This window comes from Megascapheus bottae, chromosome 17 (assembly GCF_031878675.1).
Source record: "Megascapheus bottae isolate mThoBot1 chromosome 17, mThoBot2.hap1, whole genome shotgun sequence".
NCBI lineage: Eukaryota > Metazoa > Chordata > Mammalia > Rodentia > Geomyidae > Megascapheus > Megascapheus bottae.
Window position 1 is genome coordinate 38,324,816 of NC_143525.1, and position 21,710 is coordinate 38,346,525.

The 21,710-nt window shown below is 38.2% G+C and overlaps 1 protein-coding gene across 2 annotated transcripts in view; it reads right to left on the reverse strand.

The window, feature by feature from the left end:
- Ca10 (carbonic anhydrase 10 (inactive)) overlaps positions 1–21,710 on the reverse strand; it is a 426,447-nt gene that overhangs the window by 313,529 nt on the left and 91,208 nt on the right. The window contains exon 1 of one of the 2 annotated variants that reach the window (XM_090351056.1): positions 13,743–13,779. The exons of the other annotated variant lie outside the window; for it this stretch is intronic. Within the exon in view, the coding sequence (XP_090207182.1) occupies positions 13,743–13,764 (22 nt within the window). The 5' untranslated portion in view covers positions 13,765–13,779. Of the gene's footprint in view, positions 1–13,742; positions 13,780–21,710 lie in introns of those variants that run through there. 2 annotated transcript variants of the gene reach the window in all.

The window sequence follows — 21,710 nt, forward strand, 5'->3', positions numbered from 1 at the left end:
TGGGGGTATCTGTGGTAGTTGTGTTCTCTATCAACCATGTAGCACACTATGCTGTGAGAGCTGCTTTGCATATTTATTTCGCTCACTTTGCTGTAACCTAGAAGGCGGGGATTATGCTTCATTCAGTCTGTGTCCCCAAGGCTCCAGCATTATCTCTGACCTACCAAGAGTCAGCTAATATCGGTTAAAGGAATGAATAGATGCAATCTTTCTTTTGTGTCCCATAATTTTAGGCTCCTCTTTTAAGATGGTAGCCATTATTCCGCCAATAGTTTCAAGGTAGGAGAAATGGAAGACAAAGGGTTTTGATGCAGAACTTTGCAACTTAAGATAAAAATAAAATATCCAGGGTTTATTCATAAGGAAAATGAGTACACTTAGTTACAACGGCTGAGAAATAAAAGTAGAATAAAAGACTTCCTAAGCTGTCTTGTTGAGTTTTGTCCATTTTTCACTATGTTCTGCTACCGAGCAAATCAAATTAGCATCTATTATCACTTCCATGGGCAAGGAAGATTATTTCCTCCAAAATATTTCCTCCAAATATTTTGGGGCAGTTTCTTGTAAGGAAAATAAAATTCAACACAACACAACATATAAATAAGTTAGCTGTCTCCTTCCTGGACAACCACTGAAAATAACATCCCAAGGGGCTGCTTCTTGGTTATATTAATAAATCAAAATATCTACTTATGATGATTTATTTGTAGATCTTGATTCTGAAAGCTCATTTATCATGTGCAATGCAATTTGCCCATCTCCACAGATCATAAAAATTCATTGAATTATGCTTGTTCTTATGGTATAATTTAATATCTTGTTTTTCAGCAACAGAATAAATCCCCATGATAAGTATATAATTTCCCCATGTTATCCTTTAGCAGTCAATCACAGACAATGTGGTTTATATATTTTAAATACATACGTGTGTTTCAAGAGTTAATGAAACAGCTTTTTTTCACATCATAATTTCTTGACTGGAAAGCTAACCAAAAGCCACAGAGAAAGCAGCCTAATCTAGTTAGGAACCAGAACAATAAAATTGTCCAGTGAAAAAGAAATGCAGCTGTGTAATTGTGGAGCAAATGTAATATCTGATTCTACCCAAACTCTAATTTATTAACAACACTGTGACATATGTCTCCGTTTTCTTAGAAGCTGATAGCACAGATATTACCCAAAGCCTTTCTGGGCCTCAGAGTTTGAGAGGAAAGTTAGGGATACTGGAATCCTATGACCCCCACGATCTGGAATACATTTGTGACAAATTCACAAATTCATTCTCCAGTTTGGGTAAGAGAACAAAAAATGGGCTTAAAATGATAAAACAGTGCATGGCACTGGTGGCTCATGCCTGTAATCCTATCTACTCAGAAGGCTGAGATCTGAGGATTGTGATTCAACGACAGCCCAGGCAATTCTATTTGTGGGAGTTGATAGGGGAATAAATACGTTTTTAAAAGTTCTATGGAAACACAGAGGGACAAAGAAGGAAAGAAAAAAAGGGTGTGTAGAAGGGGACAACATGAAGTAATGGAGGGGTGATTGTGAACAAAATACATTATAGAAAACCCCTTATGTTTTCATTATTCAGTGTATTTAGATGAGTAGCCTCTCTTATTCCTTAACTATCTTGTTCATTTTGTTGTTGTTGTTGTTGGTGGTGGTGGTGGTCCAGGGACTTGAACTCTGGGCCTGGATGCTGTCCCTGAGCTCTTCAGCTCAAGGCTAGCACTCTATCACCTGAGCCACAGTGCCACTTCCAGTTTTCTAGTGGTTAAATGGAGATAAGAGGCTCATGAACTTCCCAGTAAGGGCTGACATTGAACCTCAATCCTCAGATCTCAGACTCCTGAGCAGATAGGATTATAGGCATGAGCCACCAGAACCTGGCTCTAGTTTACTTTTTAAGAAGAGATGACTGGGTTTATTTTTATTTTATTTTACTTTGTTTTTGATCTGTTGTGGGACTTGAACTCAGGGCCTGGGCACTGTCCCCAAGGTTCTTTGTGCTCAAGGTTAGCGCTTCAATCCACAGTGCCACTTCTACTTTGTGAATGGTTAATCACAATCCCAGATATCAGCTTTCTGAGTAGCCAGGATTCCAGGTATGAGCCCACCAGCCCTGGGCTCCAAGTGCATTTTTTAAGAGCCGGTTTTGGTTTTGTTGTTCACCGCCTGTTTGTTTCACATTTTATTCTTTCTAGAGACTTAGTTTATAAAATTCAAAGGTACTTGAAGAAAAGTAAGTCAATAAAAGTCAAAGATTACCAAGGGGAATATATTCCAGGAAGAATGGAAATTGTAGAGAATAAATGAGGATAAATTTAAAACAAGAATGTTCAGAATTCATAACTTGATAAAAAAAATACCAGGGGCCAGGAGTTTGGTCTAGTGGTACAGTGCTTGCCTGCATGCACGAAGACCCAGGTTTGATTCTCTGTACCACATTCATAGAAAAAGCAGAACTGGTGCTATGGCTCAAGTGGTTGAACACTAACCTTGAGGAAAGCCCAAGGACTGTGCTCAGACCCTGAGTTTAGTCCTCAGGATGGGCAAAAAAACCATACCATATGTATTATTTTTTATTGAAGAGATAAGATTTTGAACAATTATTACTGTGGAACCTGGATATGGAAATTATTTAATACATGTTCATTTTCAGGTGGGAAACTGGGTAGAGACACTAAAGAATTTATACTATGGTTAAATAAGTATTTTAATAATTTAAGGAAGAACTCTACATGGACTGTTCTAATTTTACATTTTTTTCCAATATATTTTTTATTGTAATTAATAGAAGGGTTACAATGTATTCATCAGATAGAAGGTGCATTACCTCACATACATTGATATCCTTTCTCATGTCTTGGTCCCCATTTCCCTCCCCCCATCCCTGCCCCTCATCTTGTTTTCTTCCCTTCCCTATCCAACTTCAAATAACCAAATACACATATAAAATATATCAGATAACCAGGTGAAATACTGTAACAATATGAGATAACCACGGGACAGCAAAAGAGATGAGAGATAACATAGTACATTAAAGACAACAATCACTCATTATATGGCCTTTGTTTCTATATCCTGGAGGTCTTTTCATTTAGCTTCATTCTATATGGCCTTATGTATCTAGGTTTTGTTCTATTGTAAATCTCTGCTAGGAGAGCCCAAGGTTTCTACTGATTGTGACAAATGAGGGAAACCATTGAGCCTAAATTTTACATTTTATATTTTTCTCCATTACTGCTATGTGTTTGAAGCAGAAAAGGGGATCAAAATATGAACTTACAATGCCTTCTTGACTAGAACTCAGTAGAAGGCCTTTCTGTTTTCCATCTTTCAACATTCCCCTCTCAAGTCTCACATGCCATGTAGATTTTAGAGACATAGAAGTTCTTTGGACTTGCTGAATTAATACAAAACAACGAAATATAGACCTGTTCCCATCTGAAGCCTAAAATTCTGAGAATCTGTGCCTTCTCCCAAACAGACTAGTTGAAGGCTTCTGAGCCAAGCATGAAGATGCACACTTGTAAATTCTATTTTTCAGGTGAAGATCAGAGAAATACTGTGGTACAAAGTCAAGTCCAGGCAAAAATTTATCTAAAACCCAACAACAACAAAAATCCAAAATGGTGACTCCTATCTACAACTCCAACAACATAAGGGTTTCAAGCGTGAGGTTCCTCTTTTGAAGAACTGTAAGAAGCAAGGGGAAACACAAATGTGTATTGAGCTAATAATATAAAAAGTGAATCAGGCAATTTGAGGCCTTCACTTGTTATGATAGAATGAATCATTATTTCACCAGGCCTTTTTGAGGATTCTTGAATTATGGTGTTCACAAATCACCTGAAAGGAGATGTGTTACAGCGTAAGTGTTGTTCTCCTTCTTTTCAAGGACTACACCCTTCAAACACAGTTCCTAGGCTTTTGAAATTCTCTAAAGCAAAGGCCAACCACGACTATAAAAGCATTTCTTTTCTGAATGTGTAATATTCACTTGCTTTACTTTAGAAAGATAAGGGAAAAATATGGCTCAAAATTCACATTTTAAAATTCAAATGTTAAAGTGTCTGGAACACTTCAATATTTTGTCTGAGATGCAGGCATTAAGATATTTTAATTTCTGAAAAAAAGTTCATGCTAGTACTGTTTCATTTGGACTTATTAAAGCTGGTATAATAAAATCCAGGTCTTCACCCATACACATGACTAAGGTTTAAGTGCTATCATCAGATGCAAAGTCAAGGTTCTGTGGACTGGATATAGGGAATGAGCCGAGAAGTGTGAGAATCGGGATGCTATGGAGGCATACTGTGAGATGACGCTCCTGTGTCAGCCAATTACCTGATCAAGAAGGCTACTCAGCCTTTCCTTCTGTACCTGAAAACCAGGAATTGTTATTCCTGACATTGCAAAGCATTTGTGAAGGTCACATTGCATGTCTTCTGATAAAACGTTATACATCTATCATTTATAATATAATTTAGGGTCATTTATTATGATTATGTATCATGACAGCTATCAGGAAGATAATGGCGATCATTTTTTACTTAAGTCAGCAATGTCTACTGGGCTTCAAAACTCTGAGGATCTGCCCTGTAAATCTGAATTTGAGTTTCTGCTTTCAGCATGGAGAAGCAGTTTGTCCTTAGGGTCATGACTATAATAATATGTTCTGCTGCAAATACATTGAGAAATTAAAAAAATCACATTCTCAATTGCTTGGGCATTAATCTTTTATAGGTGATCATGATAAAGTAGAATAGTCCATCATAAAAAAGATAATGTTAAATAATTCCATTCAGTTATATTAGCCAATATATAAAACATGAGATGCTTTATTAAAGCAAATGAAAAATATATCTGATTTGCCAAAAGTACATTTAGATCTTTTCTCCCTTCTAATTTGTCACTGTATATCTATGGTGCGTGACACGGGATTGATAATTTTCCAAGTTTATAATAGAAGGATACATGAATTGTAGCACATAAAATATGCCACGGGTTATATATTGCAAGTGACATAACCTTGGAAAAACTACAGGAGATAACCATATCAGGTCCATGCATTGATGGAGAAGAGAGTTATCAAGGAGACAAAGCAGAAATAAGAACGGACTGAAGAAGTTACTATGTTTTCCCCAGGTAACTGGGCCTGAGTGATTGATGGTGAAGCCAGTCCATGGCTAAGGAGGCAGAACTTCCTGTGAAGCCAAACAAGCCTGAAACTGAGTCCACACACTTAACCATGATACCTTGAAGGACCATCGTTCTCCCTCACCCCACATGTCAAGAATCGGCTTAGTCCTGGGACCTTGGTATTAATTAATCACCACACCAAGGGCCATACTGCAAATTTTCTGATGATCTTTAGAATAATGCTGTAATGATTATCATCTCAATATTATGGAGAAGGAAACAGAGGAACAGAAAGGTAATGTATTTGTTAAAATGAAGGATGGGAGTCACACATAATAAACTCATTCTCAAGGGTAGTTCCTGTTACCAAACTTAATGTCCTCTGATTACCAGTTGGTTATTTATAACATCAAATCAGTTCATCTTTTTAAGACCAGAGGAATGGAAAAATGTCAGATTGAACATAAAACCAAAAAATGTTATTAAAAATGATACCATGTTTTATTTTAGAAAGTCAGAAGTGGAGCTCAAGTGGTAGAGGACTAGCCTTGAGCAAAGACACTCAGAGACAGTGCTAAGGAAGGCAATGAGTTCAAGCTCAAGGACTGATATCAAGAAGGAAAAAAAATGTCTTCCGTATAAGTTAAGAATTTGTATGTGAAGTGGGGGTAATTGCTCCTTTGTATGGTTTGTACAGAGTTCCCAATGTTTGGTTGAAGAAGACAGAAGAATGACTTGCTATTCATACCCTAAAAGTGCACACCAGGATAGAAACATAGGCAGTTGCTAGTAGAGGCTTCTTTTTGTCTCAGAGCAGTAAATTCTGGCTGCCCCCAGTGAGCACAGGGAGTGACTTCTGGTAATAATTTTGATGTCGTTATCCTTTTCCCCCAAATGCATGAATGATTCTGGCCTTTAAAAACATATTTAAGAGGATGCATTTATCTTGACATTACCAGCTTTTTAAAGATCATGCAGTAGAGCTTGTTGACCTTTCAGTCTTAACGATGTGTTGCAAAACAGCTGGATAACAGTAATGGAATGAAGTGAGAAAGAGCGTACTTAAGAGCAGTCCTTGTAGATGGGAAGGGCAGGAAAGGGATCTGGAGGAAAGCACAGGACAGTTGTCCAGGTCTTATTGGAATTGAAACAATGTATGTAAATGGAAGCAAAGCAGACACAGACTTGATTCAGTCCTTGCTTCAAGTAGGTAGACTTGGTGCCTATCAAGGCATCAATCAAGAGATATATTTATCATCTGCTCAGGAGGATGAGATTTGAAGACCGTGGTTCAAAGCCAGCCTAGTCAGGAAAGGCTGTGAGATTAACTCCAATCAACCAACAAAAAGCAGAAGTGGATCTATGCCTCAAATGGCAGATGGTTGTCTTGAGTAAAAAAAAAAAAATGCTAAAGGACAGTGCCTAGGTCCTGAGTTCAAGTTCCAGTACTGGCACACATATACACAAAAAAGAGAAATAATTAAATATTTTGTATACAATGGAGTGATAGAAAATTACTTCCACATATAGAAATGCAAACTCTTGGCACAATTACTGAACCGTGTAAACTCAAGTACTTTATAAACATATGTCATCGACACCAATTCAACAACAGATAATAGGAGTGACATCCCATGTTGTCTCTACTTGTATGAAGGATTTATACAACGCTCCTTTGTACCCTAGCAGAGACTCCTTCTCCCCACAGAAAATTATGTGTGTTTGAGTGTGTGTGCAGGTGCTGATGGGCATGTATGTATCAATAAACAGTTTCTAACATCTGAGGGGTTCATCACAAAAATCACTGCAACATGTTTCAGAGAGCGCTCTCTGGTCATGGCATGTATGCAATAGCTGCTAGTATCTACCCTTCGCCGTACCATCCTCCCATTCTTTGTCTTTGTACTGGCTTGTTCCATTTATTAACCAGATAAGGGAACTACCCAATAAAACTAAAAAAAAAAAAGGAGATGTCTTGGTGGTTGTTGAGATAGTCCCCACAGGTATATTTTCAGTCTGCAACACAGACTTTTAACAGAGAGATTGGAATTTTAACTCAGAAATACTCTGAAGTAGACAGGTACCACTACATGTGCAGAAAGCCTCTCTAACCTCACATACCCCAATAAAAACAGATTAAGGCAGAAAAAAGAAGCAAATACAAACCGTTTTACCTGATAAATCCCAACAGGGAACTCAAATCATTGTCCAAAGTGAATTGTAAGTTTCTTTGCCTAACTTCTACCACTATAGTCCAGTGAATGGATTAAAATGTGGTTAAAACATATCTTGGGGTATTTTCTATTAAATGTAACATGGTGAAATGAACCATAATACTTAGCAGGAGTGGGTAAGCACAGAGATTCCATGGCAAGCGAAGATTCTCAATATCACCTTATTATTATTTTCATTTTACAAGACACCTTTTAAAGAAGCAATTCCTTTTATGCTTGGATCTACTGGATAGCTCCCTGAACTGCTCTAATCCATATGGTTCTGTATCAGAGTTTCATGCTGAAAATACAATGACATCTTATAATTATCTCAGGAAACTCAACTCTCAAATAAAACAACACCAAGAAACCAGAAAGTAGTCTCCTGCTTTTACTTCAGTTACTGACTTCAAGCTACCATCTTCTTGGTGGTTCATAAGGAAATTAAATACACTATTGCAGAGAAAGGGTTTGTTGTTGTTGTTGCTGCTGTTGTTGTTTATTATTTAAAAAATACTTCTACCAGCTGGGAGTTTGGCCTAATGGTAGAGTGCTTGCTTAGCATGCACGAAGACATGCGTTCGATTCCTTGGTACCACATACATAGAAAAAGCCAGAAATGGCGCTGTGGCTTAAGTGGCAGAGTGCTAGCCTTGAGGAAAAAGCCCAAGGAACAGTACTCAGGTCCTGAGTTCAAGCGCCAGGACTGGCCAAAAAAGAAAATGAAAAAAAAAATACTTCTCTCTAGCAAGAAAAAGTTGAGTTTGGGTCAATCAGATCCTATGAAAAAATATTAATAAGTGCCTAAATCTTTCCTTCTAGATAACATAGCAGTGACTGGCTTAAAATCCAACATGTATTAAGCAATTACTGGAGGCTGTACACTTTGGATTGAGAGATCAGGAATCTAGAGCTGCAAGAGGAATAGGACTTAACACTACATGTCAATAAACACCAATACAATCTCCACGGGGAGAAATCACCAGGCCCAGCAGGGATTCCCTATCCAAATAGGGCTAGTTTTGAGAATGTAAGGCACAATATGAATAATGATTCTAACACACATCATATGAACTCCTTCCACGTGAGACTCAAACTGCCCTGGAGCACGAAGAAGAAAGTGGTCAAGAGCTGTCTGGAAGATGATAGTCTCCACTGATTTTTTATTTTTCAGGAGTATTTTGGGATTGGGTCACAAAAGAATATACGTAGGTATGTATTTCTCTCTGTCTCTCCCTCTCTCTCATAAGAATATTCCTTGCATTGTGAAGTAAGAAGCACAGATATAGGAGGAGTAAGATCCTATGGCTCACAGTGATGTGATCCTGCTCCTTGCTATCAAAATACCCAACTGAAGATTCTGTGTCAACCCTATCACTGAGGAAATACAAAAGCCAGATAACGCCATGCATTGTTAAAGAAAAGGATTAAAACCCATGCATGTGCTACATCAACTTAAAAAGTACAATGGAAGTGGCCAATAAAACTAAGGTTGTACATACCTTATTGCCCAGATAGAAAATGTCTGATATAAATGCATATAAGAAAACAAATGTAGAAGAATGTTCTGTACTGTTGATAACAGAGTAGAAAATTAGAAATAACTTAAATGCTCATGGACAACACAATAGAAAAAAAAATAGAGAACCCAATTAGCAGGCTAAATAGGTTAGAGGCATAGTGCCACTGCTGGTTTTCTGGTGGTTAATTGGAGATAACAGGCTTTTGTTAAGCGCGAATTCAGGAAGCCTTGTCCCAAAAGACCATCAGAGACTGTCACCAATGTAAAAGCAAGGGAGTCTTTATTGTAAGCTTGAGCTTGGGTCTCCAACGTACATGGCCACAACCAGTAATGCTGAGAGGCCCCGAGCTCAGGGGTACAGCATGTTTTATACATTTTTTGTGGGGAGCAAGGGGCTAAGCACACATCATAGTACCTTGTAACAAATCATCACACACCGCAGGAAATTCATGAAACAACTTTATAGCATGATTGGAATGCTACCAAGGGAGAAAGGATCAGAGACAAATTATTGGTGAGGTTTGAGGGTTGACATACTTTGAACTGGTTGGATGACACCACTAGGGTGACTCAAGAGGATGCGTAAACTTGAAGGTTTTGTGATCTAACGATTACCAGACTCATGACATGCCACTCGCTTTCCAGGGAGTGGTCTAGCAGAAGAATAGCAGATACAGTGTTCAAGAATCCTGAAAGCATAGGGAACAATAAGACCACAGAGAAGTACCAGGATTCTTGAAGGAAGTGACACATAATGTAGCTTGAAGGATGAATACTGTCAATAAATCAGCAGGTGAGAGGAGGAAATTCCAGACTGGGGAAACAGCTTGTGCAACAGATGAGAAAAACAACCTAGCATCATGCTGAACAGTAGGCATCTTGGCTCCACCACTGACTACTGTGAGTCTGGGTAAATTATTTCATCTGTACACCTCAATGTCCTCTTCCTAATATAAGGAGACCAAAAGAACCTACCACATAGGGTTAACATAAGGATTGTGTAAAATAATTTTAGCACAAATAGGGAGCCCAATTAGACCTTAAAAATAAGGGGTCTGTTATCAGTGTTATTATCATAGAACAGAAAGCACTGGAGCATGATTCATTGTCAATAAACTTGATTATAAGGTGCAGGGGGAAATTCAGAGGGAGTCAAGGCCAGAAAATAAAGGTCACTGACAATGTTTTCTCTCTCCCCCGCCCCTTTCTCCTTGTTTCTCCTCTCTCTGACTCTGTCTCTCTGTCTCTGTCTCTCTGTTTGTCTGTCTCTGTCTCTCTCTTTCTGTGTGTGTGTGTGTTTGTGTGTGTGTGTGTGTGTGAAGATTATGACTATTCAGTGAATAATCTAGCAAAATATTGGCATGCCAAGGTCAGTATTCCAAAAAAAGATTAAGATAGACGCCGTGGTGATCCAGGATGCAGAAGGCAGACAACGATGCAAACATGATAAGGTTGAGGTTAATCCTGGTACCAAATAGGAATGCCTAAGTGGATGGCCTCCACAACTAGAAAGAAGAAAGATCCTTCCTGGGCAAATTAGGAATCCTTCTGTAGGAAGTTGAATAGAAGCAAGTGAAATAAATCACCCAGGGATGCTACAGAGATGCTTAGAGTCAGAGTCAGTGCTGAAGAGAGAAAGAGACCATGAGTTTATTACCACAGCAGCTAAGAGAAGAAGTCCACCAACAATTCAGCAGACTCCAGAAAGTCAAACAAGATAATGACTACTGAATGACAACTGTGTGTACAGCCAGGAGATCCAACTTTTAGATGTTTTATGCCAGGTACAAAAGATCACACACATGCCACAGTGAGATACAAAGGTAGACAGAAGGTCAAAGCAGAGCAAGCTAATTATACCAAAGACCATTTTTTCCTCTCCAAAGTAAGCGAACACAAACAAACAAAACCCCACTCTCCTGAAAATGCCTAGAGGAATAGAGATTTGAAAATTTCCCTCTCGCCTCCATACTCCAGCCCAGGTGTCATCTACCCTAACCTCAAAAGCACATTTCCAAGGTTATGGCCTTTGCCAAGAGGATCACTGATTTTGTATTTCTCCATGCCTTTGTGTATTCTAGCCATGTCTAGCCAGTCTGGAGTATTTTTATTATTCTCGAGAGGATGAGTCCTTGTCAGTTTTTTCTTATAAGTTTGATTCATGAGCCATGAACCCTTGCCTTGCCTACCCAGCCTCTGCTCTGGAACTCTTCATAGTATTCTTCATAGCTAATATTTCATGTACTCATTTATATCTTCAACCCTAGAACATGTCGCCAACACCAAACAACAAGGAAGAGTCCATGTTCCATTGAACCTCCTCCCTTCTGTGCCGTGGAATTCTGTGACATGCACAAGAACGAGCTCCAATTAAGCTCTGAAGATGTGAACCGAGACTACACACCTGTGAATAGATCTAGTATAGGAAAACTGGGCTGCACTTTACCAGAAGAATAGATGAATACACGTAGTCAAGGCTGAATCAAAATTCATTGCTGCGTGGGCAAGTCAACCTTGAACAAAGGTTGAAAATCTAAACTTTTGACAGTATCTCAGCCATGTATAGTAGAGTAATTTTGCTCAGATCACTCCCAGTCTGAGCCTCGAGTGAGCCTTCATTTAGGAAGAGGAAAACCCAGAAATCTCCTTTTCTCATAAAATTGTAAGGCGAAAGAAGTATGTGATATGTACCTGAGATAATTAATTTGCAGAGCCTATGACTTCTTTCCCTGTCCTATTCTCTGAAATAATCTCTCTCACAATTTTTCCCTTACTCTTTACTTTTTACCTCAGTCATAACAGCCCTCAGTCATAATAAAGTCCATGGTGTTCTTACGAGCCTTTGTTACAATTAATTTAAAACAATCTTTTTTTATAATAAGAAAAATATCAAACAGTGTGGTAGAAATTTTGTCTATGTTAATGTAATCACATGGAAATAATATTTCTTCTTTTGAGATAATTTTCTTTATTTGGAACATGCGAGAGTGGAATGAAATTTTTTTTAAATTCTTCCAAACTCATGCATGTTGTGAATACTCTGGAAATCCCTGTAATAAAGGAAGTGTGGCTATGTTCCTTATTTTCAACTTGGTTCTTAGGAGTTTTATATCTCTATTTTTGTCTTCCAGAGATAATTCTGGGAAAAGAAATACACATGAGACCATGTCGTCTGTCTAAAACTATTTCTTATTATGGCTCTGAAATCCAGGAGGGGTAATTCTTCCTTAAGTGTTACAACAATTCCACATTCTCATTGTGGGCAGAGAGTAAAACAAAGTATTTCTTACATAGCACCTTTTGTCACCCGATTTAAAATATCTGAGGAGGAGTGAGTATCTTAAAGAGCAAGCATCTGAGTTAATTCAGGGAGTGAATGTTGCACTGAATGTTTTAATTGCTCTAAAACTAGCAAGAATAGCTACTTGTTGATGGATGGATGGATAGATGGATGAATGGATGAAAGGGTGGTCTAATGGGCTCCTTAAGATTATCTCGGTCAGTCACATATTAACAGAATGGGAAACAATGGATTTGAAGTTACCTATTGTTCTAGGTAGACTTAGAAATGAATCCTTTGCACGTTTGTAATAACTCAATACAATCCTAAGCTACATTTATAGAAGGCTAGTTTCCTTGTCATGAGAACTAATTGGCTCATTCACTAGAAAATGAATTCAAATTAGAGTATTCAGTTTTGGTAATGCCATGCTAGGTAACACAGTAGAGTTTGTCCAAAGAATAATGCCTAGTACAGAAAGAGTTTCTGAAAACCATGTTCTCCTTAAAAAACAAAACAAAACAAAACAAAACCAAAAAAAAACCCAGAATTTTAATCCAAGTAAGAAAGACATAAGGTCCTGGGAAAAATTATGCTAGGTGAGGTAAGTCAGGCTCAAACAGTCAAAGATAGCATGTTTTCTCTCACATGTGGAAGGGAGACCTAATGATATATATATATATATGTTAAACATATACATGGTCATATGTTTTTATACACACGTGTATTAACTGTAGCATGGTATATGAAGGGGAGGATTCCAGTGCTGTAACTCTCTTGAACAATTAACTCACAGTTTAACAAAATGAATACCAGGAAGTTGAAACAAGTGTTGTTGGATGTGGTAAGGGCAGAAGGGGAAGTAGCAGTAAGGTCAAGGAGAAGGCACCAGATGAATGGAGAGAAGAAGGATAGGCAAATACAATCCAGACTAGGTAAATTGGGGTGGATGGATTTGGGAGACATGGAAAATGATAAGAAGAGATGGCACTGATAATGATGCGTTGTTCTCACAGACTGATATGCTGAAACTCCATTGCATGACTGCTTAAAGATAACAAAAGTATAAGACCTTACTGAGATCTTATTTTAGTCATTAATTTTCTAACACAAGGTATTCTATGCTATCCAGCAATTAAATAGGAGGGAGGAATATTCAGTTAAATGGTTCAGGAAACCATTCAAGGATCAAGCATTCCTTTGTTAGAACAGGTCCTCTCAAAAGCAGAAAGTGTGTGAGAGATAAGGATGGTCATTTGTCAGAGATGATACGATTGGGGAGTAACTAGGGTTCTTTATAGAATTAAAATCACGTTTTAGCTGGGCATAGCTAGCTCACGCCTGTACTCCTAACTACTTAGGAAGCTGAGACGTGAGGATTGACGTTCAAAGCCAGCCCAGGCAGGAAAGTCTGTGAGACTCTTCAGTTAACCACCTGGAAACTGAAAGTAGAGCTGTAGCTCAATTGGTAGAACACTCACTTTGAGCAAAAAAGCTCAGGGACAATGCTGAGGTCCTGAGTTCAAGCTCCATGGCGGACCAAAACAAACAGACAAAAAGAACTCAAAACCCAACTCACTTTTTGAGACCTGTTGAATCATTCTCAGGTAACCTTCAAAACCAGTGAGGAAGAAACCTCACCACTTCACCTAAAGGAAAAATGCGGCTGTTATTCCTTAGCTTATAGATACGGGACTTCAAATGCCAAACTAATGTCAGCCACCTGCTGTGTATGCCCAAGCTCCTTTCATTATTTATTGATATTTTTCTATTACAGGTACATGCACCTATAGATCCTCTTACATGACAGGAATTTGCTTCCTGTTTTGCATTAAATGCCATCTCTGCCTTCTGCACAGGTCTTCACATAGGAAATGGTTGAAGAAATTTTCATTCAGAAGACCATGGAATGATGAGGACATGATTATACTGCTGCCTTCAGTAATGAGATAACTAGAATGAACACATAGAACATGGCCTTCAGTTAACAGATAGGATGTTCAGGGCAGTGGATATGGAATAAAGAAAAGTAAATTAAATGACCCTTATGAGATATACAGACACACACCTGAACTGCTTCCTGTCAAAGCCCAATGAAAAGGAACTCAGTTCAAATCCAGGGGGCTTTGAAGACAGAGAACTGACAAAGGCAGCTAGCTAGAAAATGTGATTTTAAAAAAAGGGCGGGGGTGGAAGCATGGCTTAATAGGTAGAACACAAGCCAATGTGTGAATGCGCTATGTATGAGTTTGAACACCAGTCTTGAACCTAAAAAAATTAAAAAAGAAAAGAAAAGGGAATAACAGCAAGCATAAGGAAAAATTGGAGAAGTCCTGGATAGAAAAAAATATTGGAAAGTGGTATTCACAATTTCTGAAACTCCCATAGGGAGGAAAGTCATTTATATTCAAAATTACTAGAAGAAAATTAAATCTCAATAAAGTGGGAGAGAGAAATCCTAAAAGTGATCACATTGCACATTTTTAACAGCTCCTATTAGAAAAGATTTTTTAAAACCCTTTTCTCAGCACCTCCCCATTCCAAAACTCTTTTTAAGTAAAAGCTGTATTTTAGAAAATATTTGCATTTGCACATAAAAATAAGATATGCTAATTATTGAAAATACAGACATGTACAAAAAGGGGAACAATTTTATCACCCATACATCAACATTTTTACAGTATTTCTTCCAGGAATTTTCTTATGTATTTAGAAGAGAGTAATAAATAAAATGGCTTCATGATGCTATTTGATTTAATGTATAGATTTTATTACTGAAATTATAAACTTAAAAATGAGACCTTTAGTTTTCTGGTTAAAACTTTTACACTATCTAGCTTACAAATATTCTAAGTATGCAGCTCAAAATTCTCTCTCTCCCTCTCCCTCCCTCCCTCCCTCCCTCCTCTCTCTCTCTCTCTCTCTCTCTCTCTCTCTCTCTCTCTCTCTCTCTCTCTCTCTCTCTCTCTCTCTCTCTCTCTCTAACCCGAGGATTTTTCCATTTAGAAAATATGTTAAAACAAATGAGTTTTCAGGAATTGATTTCTATCTAAAAACTCCTACTACTTCCCAAGACATACACACACACACACACACACACACACACACACACACACACACACACCTATAAAACTTTTGGGGGGGGGATTTATTTATTTCACAGAAGCATCTGAAGGGTGGTTTACTGAGAACCAATGTGGGAGGAAAATGATATGTTCAAAGTTCACCATATCTGCAAAAGCCTTAACCTCACTGTCTCACTTTTAGGGTACATTTGGGGAACAGATGCAATAAATCACTCCATGATGTGTGTGCAACTGAGAAGCAAAATCATTCCATGGGAGAGCAAGACAGAGCAGCAGGGCTTTGCAGGTACTTATTAGACAGAAAAAAAAAACTGTGATTGAGAGGGAATTCCTGGGCCTGTTTTTATTATGTAAATACTATTAAGCACCAACAGGTAGCCAGGCATGCATGGTGGTACAGGTGGTCCAGGGCATTCCAGGGATGGGCTAATTTGCCCACTAGGGGTTTGTAATTTGTATGCATAAGTTTGTCTGATGTGAGGGTTACTGGAAAGAGTACATAGCTCATGAATTCAGAAGAGAATTTTATCATTTCCAGCTAAAATTCTAGGGATCCTTTAGGTGGGGGAGGTGAACCCTAGTGTATGGAATGGGTTGGATTCTAATAGGCAATGAAGGGAACCCTAGGTGAGGTAGAGCAGGAGGAGGATCTAAATGTGCTGAGAAATAAGATGAAAGTGCCAGGCTGAGACTACTGAGGACACACTTAGGGAATAATTAGTCCAGGCTTGCAGCAGTCTCTCTATGTTGGGGAATTGTGACTGAGAAGTTGAGCCTAAATTCCAGGTGGTTTTGGATACTAGAGATAGAAAGAGAAAGAGAGAGAGAGAGAGAGAGAGAGAGAGAGAGAGAGAGAGAGAGAGAGAGAGAGAGAGAGAGAAGAGACATTTCCTTAGAAATGTGAGGCCTCTGAAGGTTTTTTTAATTTTTTTATTGTAATTAATAAAAGGATTACATGATATTTGCCATATAGAAGGTGCATTAATTCACATACATTGATACCCTTTCACATGTCTTGGTACCCTTTACCCTCCCCCCACCGCCCCTCCCCCATCTTGGTTTTCCCCCCTTCCCTATCAAATTTCAAATAATCAAATACAAATAAATTCAATATATCAGATAACGAAGTGAGGTACTGTAACAATATGAGATAACCAAGAGACAGCAAAGGAGATGAGAGATAACATAGTACATTAAGGACAACAATCATTCGTTATATGGCTTTTGTTTAATATCCTGGAGGTCCTTTCAATTAGCTTCATACTATATGGCCTTATGTATCAAGGTTTTGCTCTATTGCAGATCTCTGCTAGTAGAGCCCAAGGTTTCTACTGGTTATGACAAATGAGGGAAACCATTGAGCCTAAGTTCCTTTGAGTCTGGCTTACTTCACTTAATATGATTTTTTCTAAGTCTTTCCATTTCCTAACAAATGGGGCGATGTCGTTCTTTCTGACAGCAGCATAGAATTCCATTGTGTACAAATACCACAACTTGTTGATCCACTCATCAACTGAGGGACATCTAGGTTGGTTCCACACCTTTGCTATGGTGAATAATGCTGCAATGAACATTGTTGTGCTAGTGAATTTAATATTTACCCAACCATCCAGAACCTAGGGCATACTAAATCCTCTGAAGGTTTTTGATAAAGAACATAAAAGGGCACACTTGTATTATGGTGGCTCAGATTGCAATGAATATAAATAACACTATGAAATAAATAAACAGAATGTATCATAATAGAAAAATAACACTGATAGCACAGGGCATATAATGAGCCAATCGATGTAAGAATTATTTCCAAGTAAAAAGCTGTAAGACTGGGCAATAATGATTTGAATTGGCAAGAGTTTGAATGACACTGAGATTGAAATCCCCTCTACAGCTTGTTGAAGATCACTTTTTATTTATTTATTTATTGGCCAATCCTGGGCTTGAGCTCAGGGCCTGAGCGCTATCCTTGGACTTTCTCAAGGCTAGAGCTCTACCCCTTGAGCCTCAGCTCAAGTCCAGGTCTTCTTGTATGCTAGGCAAGCACTCTACCACTAGGCCAAACTCCTGGCCTGAAGATTATTTTTTAAATAATCAGGTTTTCGAAGGGCAAACTGGATCAGACACAATTCCTTCCGCCTCTTCCTACATTCATTCATGATCACAAGATAAGTTCTAAAACCTGTAATGAGGATAATGTCCTAGAATCTGGTAATGGGCAGGAACAGTGGGAAACACTTAGGTACAAAAGCTTCAGGATTCTCATATGAGGTCTTCTTTGAAAGCAGACAGTGGAATAATGCCTACAAAAATCTTTGAAGGATTTTCTCTATGATATGTGGAAATCCAATACACTAAATCTAAAATACACTGGGGTATGATCAGTTGTACAGGATATTCACACAGAGTGAGACCAAAAGGGGATATTGCTAGGAGAGAAACACAAAGGCATAATGCCTATATGCCTCTGCATAGTTATATAAAAAATCCACACATCATAACCACATAACCATCCTAAATATCTACACACCGAATCCCGAACTTCAACAAGCAAACTTTACTTTCACTGAAACCATACATAGATTGAAACACAGTGATTGTTGGTGACTTTAACACACCACTCTCACCTATAGACAGATCAACAAGGCAAAAACTCAACAGAGAAACCTTAGAAATGAACAACTATATAGACCAACTAGATATAACAGACATCAGCAGATTATTCCACCCAGCAACAACACAATATACATTTTTTTCAGCAGCACATGGAACATTTTCCAAAATAGACCACATTTTAGGCCATAAAACAAACCTAGGCAGATTCAGAAACATTGAAATTATTCCCTGCACTCTCTCAGACCACAGGGCATCAAATTGGAACTGAACACACATCTCCACCAACGAAAACCCTGTAACTCATGGAGACTGAACAACATATTGCTGAATCACCAATGGGTAATTGAAGAGATCAGAACAGAAATCCAACAGTTTATAAAATTTAACAAAAAGGAGCACACAAAATATCAGCTCCCTTGGGACATGGCAAAGGCAGTACTCAGAGGAAAATTTATAGCTCTGAGTGCCTACAATAACAAATTGGAAAAATCGCAAACCAACAATTTAATGTGTCACCTTAAGCTCCTGGAAAAAGAGCAACAAACCAACCTTAATGCAACTAGAAGGAAGCAAATTTCTAAAATCAAAGCAGAATTAAATGAATTGGAATCCAAAAAAACTATAGAAAGAATCAACAAAACAAGGAGTTGGTTCTTTGAAAGAATTAACAAAATTGACAAAACCTTAGCAAATCTTACCAAAACAAGAAGGGAGCATACCGAAATAAAATCACAGACGAAAATGGTAATATCAGGATGGAAATTACCAAGATCCAGAGTATCATGAGGGAATACTTCTCAAACCTTTACGCCAACAAATTTGAGAATCTAGAAGAAATGGACGAATTCCCAGCCAATATTAACATACCCACACTGAACCAAGAAGAACTAACCCAACTCAACAGGCTTATTTTAAGCACTGAAATAGAAATGGCAATAAGAGACCTTCCACCTAAGAAAAGCTCAGGGCCAGATAGATTCACAGCTGAATTCTATAAGGTCTTCAAAGCAGAGCTCACACCAATAGTCCTCAAGCTCTTCAATGAAATTGAATATGAAGGCTCTTTACCAAATTCATTCTATGAAGCCAGTATAACCCTTATCCCCAAACCAGACAGAGATTCATCAAAGAAAGAGAACTATAGACCTATTTCTTTGATGAACATCGATGCAAAACTTCTCAACAAAATACTGGCCAACCATCTACAACAACTCATCAAAAAAAATTATACACTATGATCAAACAGGTTTCATCACAGGGAGGCAAAGCTGGATCAACATATGCAAATCAATTAATATAATTCAACACATCAACAGGAGCAGGGACAAAAATCACGATTGTCTCAATAGATGTTGAAAAGGCATTTGACAAGATTCAACTCCCCTTTATGTTAAAAGCTCTGGAGAAACTAGGAATCCATGGAACATTCCTCAGTATAATAAAGGCTGTGTATGACAAACCCACAGCTAGTATTATACTTAACAGAGAAAAGCTAAAGCCATTCCCTCTAAAATCAGGCACGAGACAAGGATGTCCACTCTCTTCATTCCTCTTTAACATAGTATTAGAATTCCTAGCCAGTGCAATAAGGCAAGAAGCAGGCATAAAGGGGATCCAATAGGGAAAGAGGAAGTAAAACTTTTCCTCTTTGTAGATGACATGATTCTGTATTTAAAGAATCTTATAGACTCTACTTCCAAGCTCCTTGAGATGATTCAAAACTTTGGAATGGTAGCAGAGTATAAAATTAACCCTCACAAATCAACTGCCATTCCCATCAATATCCCGAAGTCATTCTTTAAATAAATAGAGGCAATCCAAAATTTCATATGGAGTAATAAAACATCCCGTAGAGCAAAAACACTTCTTAGCAGAAAGAACAGCACAGGAGGAAATTCAATGCCAAACTTTAGACTCTATTACAGGGCTATAATTATCAAAACAGCTTGGTACTGACACAAGAACAGGCCTGAAGACCAATGGAATAGAACTGAGGACCCAGATATTAAACCACAGACCTATGGCCACCTAATCTTTGACAAGGGAACAAAAAAAAATAGAATGGAAGAAAGACAGCCTCTTCAACAAGTTGTGCTGGCAGAACTGGTTAAGCACCTGCAGACAACTAAAGTTGGATCCTTCTTTGTCACCCTGCACTAGAATTAACTCCAAATGGATCAAAGACCTGGAGGTAAAAGCTGACACACTGAAAATTTTACAAGAAGAAATAGGAGATACACTAGGCCTCCTTGGCACAGGTCGAAACTTTCTTAATAAGGACCAAGAATCACAACAAATCAGAGCAAGGCTGGATAAGTGGGACTGCATCAAACTGCAAAGCTTTTGTATGGCAAAGGACATAGCTAATAAACTAATTACGAAGCCTGCAGAGTGGGAGAAGATCTTCACCAACCATACAAAGGACAAAGGCCTCATATCTAAAATATATCAACAGCTCAAAAAATTGACTCAATCCAAAAATAATCTCCAAAGTAACAACCATCCCATTAAAAAATGGGCCAAAGACTTAAAGAGAGTCTTCTCTGAAGAAGAAACAAAAATGGCCTATAGACACATGAAAAAATGCTCAACATCTCTGGTCATAAAAGAAATGCAAATCAAAACAACACTAAGATTCCACCTCACTCCAGTTAGAATGGCCAGGATCAAGAAAACTAATAACAACAGATGCTGGAGGGGATGTGGCCAGGAGGGATCACTACTACACTGTGGGTGGGAATGGAAACTCATTCAACCACTATGGAAAGCAGTATGGCAGTTCCTCAAAAGACTAAATATAGACTATGACCCAGCCATTTCACTACTTGGCATTTACCCAATCATCCAGAAACAAGGACATACTAAATCCACCAACACAACAATGTTCATTGCAGCACTATTTACCATAGCAACGATATGGAACCAACCTAGATGTTCCTCAGTTGATGAGTGGATCAACAAGATGTGGTATTTGTACATAATGGAATTCTATGCTGCTGTCAGAAAGAATGACGTCACACCATTTGTAAGGAAATGGAAAGACTTAGAAAAAATCATATTAAGTGAAGTAAGCCAGACTCAAAGTAACTGAGGCTCAATGGTTTCCCTCATTTGTCATAATCAGTAGAAACCCTGGGCTCTACTAGCAGAGATCTGCAATAGAGCAAAACCTTGATACAAAAGGCCATATCATATGATGCTAAATGAAAGGATCTCTAGGATATAGAAACCTAAGCCATATAATGAATGATTGTTGTTGTTAAGGTACTATGTTATCTCTCATCTCTTTTGCTGTCCCTTGATTATCTCATATTGTTACAGTAACTCACTTTGTTACCTGATATATCGGATATATTTGTATTTGGTTATTTGAACTTTGATAGGGAAGGGGGGAAAAGAAGATGAGGGATGGGGGTGGGGGGGAGGGAAATGGGGACCAAGACATGAGAAAGGGTATCAATGTATGGGAATTAATGCACCTCCTATCTGGCAAATATCATGTAACCCTTCTATTAATTACAATAATAAAGATATGGAAAAAATCCACACATCAACACAAATTCTAAGATATGGAAGTGACAGACCTCTCTCTTTCTTTTTTTTTAGTTTTTAATTTGTATGTTTTGAATGATTCTGTCTTCTTTATTGAAGTGTATATTTTTGGAAGAGTTGGAAGGAGAGTCCAAAGCTTGGGGGAAAAGGGGTGAAAAAGTCCAGCAGTGGAACTCACTACTGGACAATGATGAGAGTGAACTATACAACGTATGGTCAGAGATGGGAAAAAGGGAGACTGGGAGACAGTGAAAGATCAGAAAACATTGTATAAAAGGAAATATGCTCACTACCTGAGT